We start from the raw sequence: 16,281 nt of genomic DNA on the forward strand, positions 1-16,281 counted from the left end.
GTTGGGAAAGGCCACAGGTGGACATGATGGCATCCCGCCTAAACAAAAAACTAGATATTGCGCCAGGTCAAGGGACCCTCAGGCAATAGCTGTGGACGCTCTAGTGACACCGTGGGTGTACCAGTCGGTTTATGTATTCCCTCCTCTGCCTCTCATACCAAAGGTACTGAGAATAATAAGAAAACGAGGAGTAAGAACGATACTCGTGGTTCCGGATGGGCCAAGAAGAGCTTGGTACCCAGAACTTCAAGAAATGATATCAGAGGACCCATGGCCTCTACCGCTCAGACAGGATCTGCTACAGCAGGGGCCCTGTCTGTTCCAAGACTTACCGCGGCTGCGTTTGACGGCATGGCGGTTGAATTCCGGATCCTAAAGGAAAAGGGCATTCCGGAGGAAGTCATTCCTATGCTGATAAAAGCCAGGAAAGAAGTAACCGCAAACCATTATCACCGTATTTGGCGAAAATATGTTGCGTGGTGTGAGGCCAGGAAGGCCCCAACAGAGGAATTTCAGCTGGGTCGTTTTCTGCACTTCCTACAGTCAGGAGTGACTATGGGCCTAAACTTGGGTTCCATTAAGGTCCAGATTTCGGCTCTGTCGATTTTCTTCCAGAAAGAACTGGCTTCACTGCCTGGAGTTCAGACAGTTCAGATCCTGTGGCACCTTGGGATCTCAACGTGGTGTTGAGTTTCTTAAAATCACATTGGTTTGAGCCACTTAAAACTGTGGATTTGAAATATCTCACGTGGAAAGTGGTCATGTTATTGGCCTTGGCTTCGGCCAGGCGTGTGTCAGAATTGGCGGCTTTGTCATGTAAAAGCCCTTATCTGATTTTCCATATGGATAGGGCAGAATTGAGGACTCGTCCCCAGTTTCTCCCTAAGGTGGTATCAGCTTTTCACTTGAACCAACCTATTGTAGTGCCTGCGGCTACTAGGGACTTGGAAGATTCCAAGTTACTGGACGTAGTCAGGGCCTTAAAAATTTATATTTCCAGGACGGCTGGAGTCAGGAAAACTGACTCGCTTTTTATCCTGTAGGCACCCAACAAAATAGGTGCTCCTGCTTCTAAGCAGACTATTGCTCGCTGAATTTGTAGCACAATTCAGCTGGAGCATTCTGCGGCTGGATTGCCGCATCCTAAATCAGTAAAAGCCCATTCCACGCGGAAAGTGGGCTCATCTTGGGCGGCTGCCCGAGGGGTCTCGGCTTTACAACTTTGCCGAGCTGCAACTTGGTCAGGGGCAAACACGTTTGCTAAATTCTACAAATTTGATACCCTGGCTGAGGAGGACCTTGAGTTCTCTCATTCGGTGCTGCAGAGTCATCCGCACTCTCCCGCCCCTTTGGGAGCTTTGGTATAATCCCCATGGTCCTTACGGAGTTCCCAGCATCCACTAGGACGTCAGAGAAAATAAGATTTTACTCACCGGTAAATCTATTTCTCGTAGTCCGTAGTGGATGCTGGGCGCCCATCCCAAGTGCGGATTGTCTGCAATACTTGTATGTAGTTATTGCCTAACTAAGGGTTATTGTTGAGCCATCTGTTGAGAGGCTCAGTTATATTTCATACTGTTAACTGGGTGTAGTATCACGAGTTATACGGTGTGATTGGTGTGGCTGGTATGAGTCTTACCCGGGATTCAAAATCCTTCCTTATTGTGTCAGCTCTTCCGGGCACAGATTCTAACTGAGGTCTGGAGGAGGGGCATAGAGGGAGGAGCCAGTGCACACCAGATAGTACCTAATCTTTCTTTTAGAGTGCCCAGTCTCCTGCGGAGCCCGTCTATACCCCATGGTCCTTACGGAGTTCCCAGCATCCACTACGGACTACGAGAAATAGATTTACCGGTGAGTAAAATCTTATTTTAGCAGCCGTGCAAAAGCATAGTCGCCGCCTACGGGGGAGTGTATTTTCGCTTTGCTAGTGTGCGAACGCCTGTGCAGCCGCGCGGCAGCAAACACATTTTGTGCAGAACCAGCCCTGAAGACCAGCCCTGTAGTTACTTATTCTGTGCGATGATTGCTGTGACGAGTGACACGGTAATGACGTCAGATACCCGCCCAGCAAACGCCCGGCCACGCTTGCCTTTTTCCAAACACTCCCAGAAAACGGTCAGTTGCCACCCAGAAACTCCCACTTCCTGTCAATCTCCTAGCGTTCGGCTGTGCGATTGGAATCGTCGCTAGAACCAGTGCAAAACCACAAAGGACTTCGTACCCGTAAGACGCGCGTGTGCATTGCGGTGCATACGCATGCGCAGTTTTGCCATTTTTTTCACTGATCGCTACGCAGCGAACAACGGCAGCTAGCGATCAACTCGGAATGACCCCCTATGTACAGAAAGGGAGCTGTGCAAAACAGGACAAGTCTTCAGCCAATAGTGACCAATATCAGGGATAGCTTAATGCAGCTGTACTCGGGAAGAAAAAGAAGTAGATGAAAGAGAGAGGAGAAGGAAAGAAGGAGCAGAAAAGAGGGGAGAGATACAGTAGGGCGAGAATTGCTGCCAGTCTAAAACTTAGGAGAGCTACAATATGCCCAAACATCAGCTGGAGGACGATGTGGAAATGGTCTAATTGTAAGTAAGCCATGGGGCCCAGATATCGGCAAATTTGTCAGGATGCTCATGTAGAATGCTTGATATGTATTCAAGGTCACTGTAAAAATAATGTTAATAAATACTGTAGGCCCCTAAATAATTTCCCCGAGCGCCACTGCTCTCCTGGGAAGACAAGTCCAGATTTAGTATCACTGTTATGACAACAAAGAAGCACAACACTTGTCAGACAGAGGGGAAGCCTGAATCCTTACTCTTATACAGACATGTACCGTTCTTTCCCATCATTTGCTGTCCTCCCCACTGGCCGTGCACTGTCTGTACCATAGGTCTGTACCATAGATGTAACATTGGAAGAGGAAACATGTTCTTTACCACGTAATTGTGTAACCTATGTGCAGGGGGATGCAGAGTGTGTATCAGTACAGATGGAGAGTCCAGTCCACTCTGAGATCACTGCTCCTGATTCTTCCAGGTACCACTAACATTTATTTATCTACTACGGAAGTAATTGTGTAATAAACAGCGCTGGAGAGTTGTAACTAGTGTGTGTGTGTGTGTGTGTGTGTGTGTGTGTGTGTGGAGGGGTACAATCATGGCAAATTCTCTATCAACTTGCAATATTGTGGCCCAAATGTATTAAGCCTTAAAAAAGTGATAAAGGGGAGATGGATGAAGAGTGATAAAGTCCCAACCAATCAGCTCCTAACTGTCATGTAACAGTTTGTGTTTGAAAAATGACAAGATCTGGTTGCTGGTACTTTATCACTCTTTGGGGGCCTATTTATCACCATCCGCATCCAGGATGCGGTTGACAGGTGATAAAATCGCCCAAACTCACACTGTGATAACTGATTACATCGCAGGGATGTATCAATTATCGCGTGCAGGGACAGAGCTTGCTGTCAAGCTCTGTCCCTGTGATGTCTCTTCGCTGCATCAACGGGGTATTTTTCATAAAAAATACTGCGATGTCCTGCTGCACATGCGCCACCGCCGGCATCGCCGCTACCGCCACCGACTGGTCGACCACCCCCCATCGCGACTACCCCCACACACCGCGGACCCCCCCCCCCCCCCTGCCCCCAGCAGGTCAATATACTCACCTGTCCAGGGAGCTGGTCCGCGCTGCTTCTGCTGGGCTGCCGGGCCCCGGATCATGTGTGCTGCGTTGTCCCCCGGTGCTGTAAAGTGCGCTGCCGCTTTACAGCATCGCTTTACTGCACCGGGGTCACATTGCAGCATATGGGGGACCCGGCGCCCGGCAGCGCTCACCGGAGCAGCGGACACTGGCTCCTTGGACAGGTGAGTATGGACACACAGAGCTGATCACTGGAGCCGGGTCCCGCTCAGCTGCCTATCGCAGTGCTGCCCTGTGAACTCGCCAGCCTGAGCTGGTGATATTATCACAGGGCACACTGCAGTATTTTTTCACATTTTTTTTTTTTAGTCTGGTCAGATCGCATTTCCCATTATAAGTATGGGGAATGCGATGTGGCTTACTAAAAATAGTGAATTAAAGGGTTTGGAGCGGTTTCTCATGAAAACTGCTCCTTTAATACATTCAGGTGATACTAAAATAATGTGAAAAAGGGTGTGAAAACAGAAAACACCCTTTCTCATACGTCCTAGAGGATGCTGGGGTAACCATAAGAACCATGGGGTATAGACGGGATCCGCAGGAGACACGGGCACTTTAAGACTTTGAATGGGTGTGAACTGGTTCCTCCCTCTATGCCCCTCCTCCAGACTCCAGTTTTAGAATTGTGCCCAGGCAGACTGGATGCACACTGAGGAGCTCTACAGAGTTTCTCGGGAAAAAACTTTTGTTTTTTTATTTTCAGGGAGACTCCTGGCAACAGTCTCCCTGCTTCGTGGGACTTAGGGGAGAGAAGTCAGACCTACTTCTAGTGAGTTTAAAGGATCTGCTTATTGGCTACAGGACACCATTAGCTCCTGAGGGTCTGATCGCTAGGTACGCCTAGATGCTCGTTCCCAGAGCAGGCCGTCACCCCCCTTGCAGAGCCAGAAGTCAGAAGACAGGTGAGTAGAAGAAGCAAAGAAGACTTCAGGGACGGCTTCTGAGGTCCTGCACAGCGATCGCACGCTGCGTGCCATGCTCCCACTACACAGCGGCACTACAGGGTGCAGGGCGTGGGGGGGGGGGGGCGCCCGCCCTGGGCAGCATATAAACCTCAAAGGAGACTGGCTATAGGGGACATAGTGCCCGGGGCACTGTCCTAACCCCCGCCAGTATAAAGATTTATTTAAAAATAGCGGGACTGAAGCGCGCCATTACGGGGGCGGAGCTTTGCCCTCACAGCTCACAACAGCGCCATTTTCTCTACAACGGGCTGCAGAGATGCTGGTCCTTCCTCACACTGCTGCATAAGTATCAGGGTGGAAAACGGAGGGGGGGGGGGGGCACAGTAAATTTTGTGCAATATAAGTGTGTTATAAAAGCGCTACAGTTCTGATGCATTGTTTAGTGTGGTCAGAACCGTTGGTGAAGCGCTGGGTTGTGAGCTGGCAAACTCCCTCTGTGTGTCTCTGTCAGACTTTAGGTGGGTCTGTCCCCTATATGCCCAGTGTGTTTGTGAGTGGTGAATACACGTGTGTCGGCATGTCTGAGGCAGAGTGCTCTTCCCAGGAGGAGACTGTATTAGGGACACAAATGGCTGTGGGAGTGACCCTGTCGGCACCGCCGACTCCTGATTGGGTAAATATGTTGAATGCTTTGAATGCAAATGTGGCTCTTATTAATAAGAGATTGGATAAATCTGAGTCTCAGAACCAGGCATGGAAGAAATCTGTGGAGGATGTGTTGTTACAAGTCCAGCAGGGACGTGCAGTCAGGGGAGGCAGTGCCTCCCCTGTCATAATCATTAAAATAATATAAAGAAAATACTTATGACACATATTCTGTGTCATAAGTATGTGCGTTAGGCTTTATATTATTTTAATAATTCCTAGTGTGTAAAATACTTGTTTAAATGAGGTTAGGAGGCACCGCTGTCGGTGCCTCCCGCTGTCAGTGCAGAGGGCAGGAAGCGGGGAGGCGGGACCAAGAATTGGGCAGTGAAAGCCCATTAAAAAATGAAGCTGAAGCGGCACTTAGTGGAAGTGCCGCTTTGACAGGGGAGTGACAGGGGCGTGCTTTAAACCCATAGCACGCCCCTGTCGCTAAGACTGACCACAACAGCAGCAGCAGCGGTGGAGCGGGAACTTGCCGGCTGCCTCTGTCAGGCCGGGATCCGCAGAGCAGGAGGGGAGCTGCGAGTCCTGGTCTCTGCCCAAGTCTCTGTCCCGCCGCCGTTCCGACTGTGCGGCGCGCCTTCCTCTTGCCTTGTCCCGCCGCCGCCGTACCTGAGTCCCGCCGCCGCCGTCCCTACTCAGCCCCTGAGACCTGCTTCCTGCTGCCGCCGGCTGTCTGGTCCGGAGCGTTGCCGCAGCTGCCAGGACACGAGGAGAGTGTCTGTGGATGGTGGATCGTGACCCCCCCTCCCCCAAGGCGAGTACCAACAACACACACTCACTCTCACTGTCTCTCACTCACTCTCTCTTTCTCTCTCGTCTGCTGATGTAATGTGTAAAAAAAATAAAAAGCGGGACGCTGTCTGCCGTAACGTGTAACAAAGGGGACGCTGTCAGCCGTAATGTGTAACTAAGGGGGACGCTGTCTGCCATAATGTGTAAAAAGGGGGACGCTGTCTGCCGTAATGTGTAAAAAAGGGGGTCGCTCTCTGCCGTAATGTGTAAAAAAGGGGGACTGTCTGCCGTAATGTGTAAAAAGGGGACGCTGTCTGCCGTAATGTGTAAAAAAGGGGGACGGTCTGCCGTAATGTGTAACAAAGGGGAATGCTGTCTGCTGTAATGTGTAAAAAAGGGGACGCTGTCGGCCGTAATGTGTAACAAAGGGGACGCTGTCTGCCGTAATGTGTAACAAAGGGGGACGCTGTCTGCCGTAATGTGTAACAAAGGGGGACGCTGTCTGCCGTAATGTGTAAAAAAGGGGGTCGCTCTCTGCCGTAATGTGTAAAAAAGGGGGACTGTCTGCCGTAATGTGTAAAAAGAGGACGCTGTCTGCCGTAATGTGTAACAAAGGGGGACGCTGTCTGCCGTAATGTGTAACAAAGGGGGACGAAGTCTGCCGTAATGTGTAAAAAAGGGGGTCGCTCTCTGCCGTAATGTGTAAAAAACGGGGACTGTCTGCCGTAATGTGTAAAAAGGGGACGCTGTCTGCCGTAATGTGTAAAAAAGGGGGACGGTCTGCCGTAATGTGTAACAAAGGGGGACACTGTCTGCTGTAATGTGTAAAAAAGGGGACGCTGTCGGCCGTAATGTGTAAAAAAGGGACGCTGTCTGCCGTAATGTGTAAAAAGGGGTGCTGTCTGCCGTAATGTGTAAAAAAGGGGACGCTGTCTGCCGTACTATGTAAAAAAGGGGTACCTCTGATCCCAATGCCCCAACTATTTCAACTCAAGGGCTACCTAAAACACATATTTTCAAAAAATAAATAAATGTTTAAATAAAAAAATAGAAGTAGTCAGGCACTGTCAGCCTACTTCCATGACATCACAAGTGGCGGTAAGGTTCATCGCTGGACTTTGCAGATCATTATGGCTGCAGTGCCTCACCAGCCAATGACCTCACCGCACGCCACTGAAGTCCAGACCCCCTCAGGGTCACAAAAGCGATCGTTTGCTCAGTTGGCAGACACAGATACCGACACGGACTCTGACTCCAGTGTCGACTAGAGTGATACCAGATAAGATCCAAAATTGGCAAAGAGCATTCGGTACATGATTGTGGCGATAAAAGACATATTACATATCTCAGAAGACCCTCTTGTTCCTGATAAAAGGGTCTGTATGTTTAAGGGAAAGAAACCTGAGGTAACGTTTCCTCCCTCTCATGAACTGAACACTCTATTTGAAAAGGTTTGGGAAAATCCTGACAAAAAGTTTCAGATTCCCAAAAGGATTCAGGTGGCGTATCCGTTTCCCTCGGGGGACAGGGAAAAGTGGGAGTCATCCCCCATTGTGGACAAGGCTCTAGCACGGCTGTCCAAAAAGGTGGCTCTTCCGTCCCCTGACACGGCAGCCCTTAAGGATCCTGCGGATCGAAGGCAGGAAACTACATTGAAATCCGTTTATGTCACCACAGGTACGCTGCTCAGGCCAGCCATTGCATCTGCCTGGGTGAGTAGTGCTATCAAAAAATGGGCTGATAGCTTGTCTTCTGGGATAGATAACCTGGATAGGGATAGCGTTCTCTTGACACTAGGTCTTATCAGGGACGCTGCAGCCTACCTAAAGGAAGCTGCGAGGGATATCGGCCTTTTGGGTTCGAAAGCCAATGCCATGGCAGTCTCAGCTAGGAAAACATTGTGGATTCATCAATGGAATGCTGATGCTGATTCTAAGAGAAATATGGAGTATCTACCATATAAAGGTGGTGTCTTGTTTGGTGACGGTCTCGCTGATTTGGTATCTACGGCTACCGCGGGTAAGTCATCCTTTTTACCTTATGTTCCTGCACAACAAAAGAAAACACACCACTATCAGATGCAGTCCTTTCGGCCCAATAAATACAAGAAAGGCCGAGGTTTTTCCTTCCTTGCTAATAGAGGAAGGGGAAAAGGTAAAAGATCACCGGCAGTGGCAGGTTCCCAGGAGCAGAAGTCCTCCCCGGCTTCTGCCAAATCCACCGCATGACGCTGGGACTCCTCTGCGGGAGTCCGCACCGGTGGGGGCACATCTCAAACTCTTCAGTCAGTTCTGGGTTTGTTCGGCCCTGGACACATGGATTTTGGAAATTGTGTCCCAGGGGTACAAACTAGAGTTTCAAGACGTTCCCCCTCGCCGATTTTTCAAATCGGCCTTTCCAGCTTCTCTTCCGGACAGGGAGGTGGTACGCGACGCAATACAAAAGTTGTGTCAAAATCAGGTCATTATCAAGGTTCCCCCGTCACAACAGGGAGAAGGTTTTTATTCGAGCCAATTCGTGGTCCCGAAGCCGGACGGCTCGGTCAGACCAATTCTGAATCTGAAATCCCTCAATTTCTACCTAAAAAAATTAAAATTCAAGATGGAACCTCTCCGGGCGGTGATCTCCAGTCTGGAGGAAGGGGATTTCATGGTGTCGGTGGATATAAAAGATGCCTACTTGCATGTTCCCATCTATCCTCCGCATCAGGCTTACCTGAGGTTTGCAGTTCAGGATTGTCATTACCAATTTCAAACGTTGCCGTTTTGGTCTGTCCACGGCTCCGAGGGTTTTCACCAAAGTAATGGTGGAAATGATTATTCTCCTGCGCAAGCGAGGAATCACAATTATCCCGTACTTGGATGATCTCCTGATAAAGGCGAGATCCAGGGACAAATTGCTGCAGAACATGGCGATCTCCCTGACAGTTCTGCAACAACATGGTTGGCTCCTAAACTTGCCGAAATCACAGTTGGTGCCGATGACGCGGCTGTCTTTTCTGGGAATGATTCTGGACACAGAATTACAGAGAGTTTTTCTTCCAGTGGAAAAGGCTCTGGAAATTCAGAACCTGGTCAAACAAATTCTGAAACCGGCAAGAGTGTCAATCCATCAATGCATTCGGTTGCTGGGGAAAATGGTGGCGGCTTACGAGGCCATTCAGTTTGGCAGATTCCATGCCAGAGTGTTTCAGTGGGATCTGTTGGACTAGTGGTCCGGATCCCACCTTCACATGCACCAAAGGATAATCCTGTCTTCCAAGACCAGAATCTCGCTCCTGTGCTGGCTGAACAGCTCTCACCTCCTAGAGGGGCGCAGGTTCGGGATCCAGGACTGGATCCTAGTAACCACGGATGCGAGTCTGCGAGGCTGGGGTGCAGTCACACAGGGGGGAAACTTCCAGGGAAGATGGTCAAGCCAAGAAACTTGTCTACACATAAACATTCTGGAGTTAAGGGCCATTTACAACAGCCTTCTTCAAGCGGAACATCTTCTGCGCAATCTGCCCATCCTGATTCACTCGGACAATGTAACAGCAGTAGCGTACATAAACCGCCAGGGCGGAACAAAAAGCAGAGCAGCAATGGCGGAGGCCACGAAAGTTCTCCGTTGGGCGGAAAAACATACAAGCGCTCTGTCAGCACTCTTCATTCCAGGAGTGGACAACTGAGAAGCAGTCTTCCTCAGCAGACACTATCTCCATCCAGGGGAGTGGGGTCTTCATCAAGAGGTCTTCACAGAAGTGACAAGTCTTTGGGGAGTTCCTCAAATAGACATGATGGTGTCTCGTCTCAGCAAGAAACTTCAGAGATATTATTCCAGGTCGTGGGACCCTCAAGCAATAGCAGTGGACGCCCTAGTAACACCATGGGTGTTTCAGTCGGTGTATGTATTCCCTCCGCTTCCTCTCATTCTGAAAGTACTAAAGATCATAAGAAGAACAAAGGTTCAGGCGATCCTCACTGTTCCAGACTGGCCATGGAGGGCTTGGTATCCAGATCTTCATGAATTACTCATAGGAGATCCCTGGCCCCTTACTCTACGAGAGGAACTGTTACAGCAGGGGCAGTGCGTGTATCAAGACTTACCGCGGCTACGTTTGATGGCGTGGCGGTTGAACGCCGGATCCTAGCCAGCAAGGGTATTCCCGGTGAAGTCATTCCCACACTTCTTCAGGCTAGAAAAGGGGTAACGTCTAAACATTACCACCGTATTTGGAGAAAATATGAGTCTTGGTGCGAATCCAAGAAGGCTCCTACGGAAGAATTTCAGTTAGGACGTTTTCTCCATTTTCTACAATGAACCTTTACAGAAAGTAGAGTTGAAATTTGTAACTTGGAAAGTGGTCATGCTGTTGGCCTTGGCATACGCAAGGCGGGTATCTGAGTTAGCGGCCTTGTCTCACAAGAGCCCTTATTTGATAGCCACAAAGATAGAGCAGAGTTGAGGACTCGTCAACAATTTCTGGCGAAGGTGGTGTCGTCGGTCCACATGACCCAACCTATTGTGGTGCCAGTGGCTACTGACGTCTTAGTGGAGTCAAAGTCTCTCGATGTGGTCAGAGCTTTAAAAATTTATGTCGCCAGAACGGCTCAGATTAGGAAAACAGAGGCTCTGTTAGTCTGTTTGTCCTGTATGATCCCAACAAGATTGGGGCTCCTGCTTCCAAACAGACTATTGCACGCTGGATTTGTGCTACAATTCAGCGGGCTCATTCTACGGCTGGTTTGCCGTTACCGAAATCGGTGAAGGCCCATTCTACTAGGAAGGTGGGCGCAACCTGGGCGGCTGCCCGGGGGGTCTCGGCATTACAACTTTGCCGAGCAGCTACTTGGTCGGGTTCAAACACTTTTGCTAAGTTTTACAAGTTTAATACCCTGGCTGAGGAGTACCTTATGTTTGGTCAATCGGTGCTGCAGAGTCATCCGCACTCTCCCGCCCGTTCTAGAGCTTTGGTATAACCCCATGGTTCTTATGGTTACCCCAGCATCCTATAGGACGTATGAGAAAATAGGATTTTCTCTTACATCCTAGAGGATGCTGGGGACTCCATAAGGACCATGGGGAATAGACGGGCTCCGCAGGAGACATGGGCACTTAAAAGAACTTTAGGTATGGGTGTGCACTGGCTCCTCCCTCTATGCCCCTCCTCCAGACCTCAGTTTGATACAGTGCCCAGAGGAGACTGGGTGCACTACAGGGAGCTCTCCTGAGTTTCTCTGAAAGAAAGAATTTTGTTAGGTTTTTTATTTTCAGGGAGCACTGCTGGCAACAGTCTCCCTGCATCGTGGGACTGAGGAGAGAGAAGCAGACCTACTTAAATGCTAGGCTCTGCTTCTTAGGCTACTGGACACCATTAGCTCCAGAGGGAGTCGGAACGCAGGTATCCCCTCGCTGTTCGTCCCGGAGCCGCGCCGCTGTCCTCACAGAGCCGGAAGATAGAAGCCGGGTGAGTATAAGAAGATAGAAGACTTCAGAGGCGGCAGAAGACTTCAGATCTTCTCAGAGGTAACGCGCAGCGGTAACGCGCAGCGGTAACGCTGCACGCCATTGCTCCCACACACAACACACACGGCAGGCACTGATGGGTGCAGGGTGCAGGGGGGGCGCCCTGGGCAGCAATAATAACCTCTAGGACTGGCCAGATATATATATATATATAATGAAGAGCAGTGTGCGGCACTCAGGTTGACAGAGAAGAAATCACCACTGTCGGGTAGTTTTCAACGTTTCAATTTTACTATGAAAATTGTCATCAGGAAAAAGTACAATAAAAACATGTGCTTACCTTATACCCCTCACCAGTGTGCTACGTGCAGTGGCCGTTCGGCGGCGCCCGCTCGACTGCTGCGGCGCCATGTAGTGACGTCATCGCGTATTGCGCGAAGCACGTCCGTGTGTGTCCAGTCACCATGGCAACCCGGAAGTGCACTTCTACAAGTAAACAAACATACAACGTGTGTAGGAGACACTGAATAGCACATAAATGTAATCACGGTTGATACGGTGACAACCTGCACAGAAGGGGCCAACACAGCTGATAAATAATCTAAACTAGGCGGCAAGCAAAATCGCCGATGGTCAACATCAGCCTATTGTGATGTGACCTCTGTGTTAGGAACTCCCACATGGGCTCAAATAAATCACAAAAAAACACAACAAGGATAGCTACGAGCAACCAATGATTACTATGATGTGCCACCCCCTGTATAATGTGACGAAGAATAGCTGCATGAGATCAGAATACAGTGCCAAGTGATTTACACTGCTAAATAATATGTACAGGACAGATCCTGCTGAAGATACCCTGCATGTCCCATGATGCTTAGTAGAAGCAAGCTACAGGTAATGCTTCATTCAGTCCCCGTGGTGAGATGACATCCAGCTTCTGAATCCATCTAGATTCGCATCTCAGGAGTGCCTTATGCCTTTCGCCACCTCTGATCATAATGGGGACATGGTCGGTCATGCGGTACCGTAAACTGGCTATAGAGTGTTGAAAGATTGCAAAGTGACGGGCCACCGGTTGTTCACTGGTCCCTTTTGGATAGAGCCAACCTTATGGCCGATCGATGGGCCGTCATTCTTTCCTTGAATTTTCTCTTGGTTTTACCAATATAGCTGAGGCCACATGGGCATATGATTTGATAGATAACAAACGTAGATTGACATGTTAAGTGATGTTGGATACGTATTTTATGGCCCAAGTGTGGATGGCAAAAAGTGTCGCCCGGAATAAGATGTTGGCAAGTTGTACATGTGCATCTAAAACAGCCAAGTTTACGCGTTGTCCACAAAATTGTACTCGCAGGTTTCGTTTTCATGGAAATGTCAGTTTTGACCAGCATGTCTCTAAGATTACTAGCTCGTTGATAACAAGGCATAATGTTGGTATTCTGTAACTTCAGCTTTTCGTCTGTTTGGATGAGGTGCCAGTGTTTTTTAGTGATTTTATTCATCTCGTCCGAGGCAATATTATATGTGCTCTTCCATAGTAGTTTAGATCCCGATGTATCTTTAACTCTCTTCTGTAATAGTAGACTTCTATCCATTGCTAATACTTTGGACTTAGTCATATGCAGATGTTTGGAGTCATAGCCTCTCAATATGAATCGGCTGATCAGGTCATCCATTTGGGTAGCTGCCTTTTCTTTGTCTGAGTTAATCCTATAAATTCTGATCATCTGTGAATATGGAAGGCCTAATTTGAGCCCCTTAGGATGGCAACTTGAATTATGTAGGTATGTATTCCTATCTGTTGGCTTTGAAAACACTGTTGTGTTAATATACGAATTTGTAATGGAGATCTTGACATCCAAAAATTCTATGGCCTTCTGATCCATTTTGTATATCAATTTAACAGGGCTGTTAGAGGCATTATGGGTATCCAGTATATTTTGCAATATGTCTTGTGGGCCCTTCCATAAGATCAACAGATCATCTATAAATCTTTTGTATAGAATGATGTTGGATGAAACGGTGGTGTCTGCTCTGCAGGCTGTATATTTAAAACCCCCGCCAGTTTTGAAGAAATCGAGCGGGACCGAAGCCCGCCGCTGAGGTGGCGGAGCTTGATCCCTCAGCACTAACCAGCGCCATTTTCTCCACAGCACACCGCTGAGAGGCTGGCTCCCCGGACTCTCCCCTGCTAAACACGGTGACAGAGGGTTTTAAAGAAGGGGGGGGCACATAATTTGGCGCAGTTATTATATAAAGAAAAGCGCTATATATATCTGGGATTTTTTCCAGGGTCATTGGCGCTGTGTGTGCTGGCATACTCTCTCTCTGTCTCTCCAAAGGGCCTTGTTGGGGAACTGTCTCCAGATTAGAGATTTCCCTGAGTGTGAGGGGTGTCGGTACACTTGTGTCGGCATGTCTGAAGCGGAAGTCTCTTCTAAGGAGGAGGTGGAGCAAATGAGTGTGGTGTCTCTGTCGGCAATGCTGACACCTGACTGGTTGGATATGTGGAATGTTTTAAATGCAAATGTGAATTTATTACACAAGAGGTTGGACAAAGCGGAGTCCAGGGAATGTACAGGAAGTCAAGCCCTGCCTTTCACTATGACGCAGGGACTTTCTGGGTCTCAGAAGCGCCCACTATCCCAAGTAGTTGACACTGATACTGACACGGATTCTGACTCCAGTGTCGACTATGATGATGCGAAGTTGCAGCCTAAATTGGCTAAAAGTATTCATTATATGATTATTGCAATAAAGGATGTGTTGCATATAACAGATGACCCCTCGGTACCTGACACGAGGGTCCACATGTTTAAAGAAAAGAAGCCTGAGGTTACTTTTCCCCCTTCACATGAGCTAAATGAGTTTAAAAAACAAATGTACAGATGGCGCTTCAATACAAAGGTGCAGCAACCTAACAGACAGGACGGTCACCTCAGTCCCTTGAGTAGCTTAAAATGTTTCTTTGTTTTCGCTGTGGTGCGCTCCCTGGGTTAAAGTGGATATTCTTACTTATCGATTAGTCTATAGGGTCATATATGTTCAACGGTGCTTGGAGATAGACGGGTCAATAAATCACAGTCTCCGCTTTTCCACACGACACCTCACCAGTTCCCCAATATAGGGATTTTTACCAGTCAATATATGGGGTTATATAAGTTCATCAGCATTAGGAGATGGACGAACTCACATATCTTAGATTCCTCTTCTCCACGGGACACTTCACCAATTCCACCAACATAGGGGTCCGGGGTGCCACAGCTGGGAGGTTAAGTCCGGTCTCAAATCAAATTATTTGGGTCGGCAAGTCATAAGGAGTTGTTTGAAAGGGCTTGGGAAACTCCTGACAAGAAACTGCAGATTCCCAAAAGGATTCTTATGGCGTATCCTTTCCCGACTAAGGACAGGATACGGTGGGAATCCTCCCCAAGGGTGGACAAAGCGTTGACACGCTTATCCAAAAAGGTAGCGCTGCCATCTCAAGATACCGCAGCCCTCAAGGATCCTGCTGATCGCAGGCAGGAGACTACCTTGAAGTCAATTTACACACATACTGGTACATTACTCAGCGATAGCGTCGGCTTGGGTTTGTAGCGCTGTAGCAGCGTGGACAGATACCTTATCTGCTGATATTGATACGCTGGATAAGGAAACCATTTTATTGACCTTGGGTCATATTAAGTTTGCTGTCCTATACATGAGAGATGCTCAGAGAGACGTTGGCCTACTGGGTTCCAGAGCCAACGCTATGGCGATTTCTGCTAGGCGAGCCCTATGGACCCGACAATGGACGGGTGATGCTGACTCAAAGAGGCATATGGAGGTTTTGCCTTACAAGGGTGAGGACTTATTTGGGGAAGATCTCACGGACCTGGTTTCCACAGCTACTGCAGGTAAATCAACTTTTTTGCCTTATGTTTCCTCACAGCCTAAGAAAACGCCACATTATCAGAAGCAGTCCTTTCGGTCGCATAAATCCAAGAGAGTACGGGGATCTTCCTTTCTTGCCAGAGGTAAGGGCAAGGGGAAAAAGCTGCCAACTACAGCTAGTTCCCAGGAGCAGAAGTCCTCCCCGGCTTCTACAAAATCCACCGCATGACGCTGGGGCTCCGCTGAGGGAGTCCGCTCCAGTGGGGGCACGTCTTCGACTTTTCAGCCATGTCTGGGTTCAATCACAGGTGGATCCCTGGGCAATAGACATTGTTTCCCAGGATTACATGCTGGAATTCGAAGAGGTGCCTCCTCGCCGGTTTTTCAAATCGGCCCTACCGGCTTCTTCCCCAGAGAGGGAGGTAGTTTTAGCAGTAATTCAAAAATTGTGTCTTCAACAGGTGGTGGTCAAGGTTCCCCTGCTTCAGCAGGGGTTGGGGTATTCCTCAACCCTGTTTGTGGTCCCGAAACAAGACGGTTCGGTCACACCCATTCTGAATTTAAACTCCTTAAACCTATACTTAAAAAGGTTCAAGTTCAAGATGGAATCGCTCAGAGCGGTCATCGCCAGCCTGGAAGGGGGGGATTATATGGTGTCCCTGGACATAAAGGATGCATACCTTCATGTCCCCATATATCCGCCTCATCAGGCGTTCCTGAGATTTGCTGTACAGGATTGTCATTACCAATTTCAGACGTTGCCATTTGGGCTTTCCACGGCCCCGAGGATATTCACCAAGATAATGGCGGAAATGATGGTGCTCCTGCGCAAGCAGGAAGTCACAATTATCCCGTACTTGGATGATCTTATAAAAGCGAGATCAAGAGAGCAGTTGCT

The 16,281-nt window shown here is 48.7% G+C and overlaps 1 protein-coding gene across 8 annotated transcripts in view; it reads left to right on the forward strand.

Annotated features, from left to right (window-relative positions):
* LOC134927192 (transient receptor potential channel pyrexia-like) overlaps positions 1-16,281 on the forward strand; it is a 513,867-nt gene that overhangs the window by 153,565 nt on the left and 344,021 nt on the right. For 2 of the 8 annotated variants that reach the window (XM_063921324.1, XM_063921325.1), the window contains exon 1: positions 2,830-3,039. The exons of 5 other annotated variants lie outside the window; for them this stretch is intronic. In XM_063921324.1, coding sequence (XP_063777394.1) covers positions 2,958-3,039 — 82 coding nt within the window. In that variant the 5' untranslated portion in view covers positions 2,830-2,957. Of the gene's footprint in view, positions 1-2,829; positions 3,040-16,281 lie in introns of those variants that run through there. One more of the 8 variants, XM_063921326.1, reaches the window with a different exon arrangement.

The sequence above is a fragment of the Pseudophryne corroboree genome, chromosome 5 (assembly GCF_028390025.1).
Source record: "Pseudophryne corroboree isolate aPseCor3 chromosome 5, aPseCor3.hap2, whole genome shotgun sequence".
NCBI classification, from domain to species: domain Eukaryota; kingdom Metazoa; phylum Chordata; class Amphibia; order Anura; family Myobatrachidae; genus Pseudophryne; species Pseudophryne corroboree.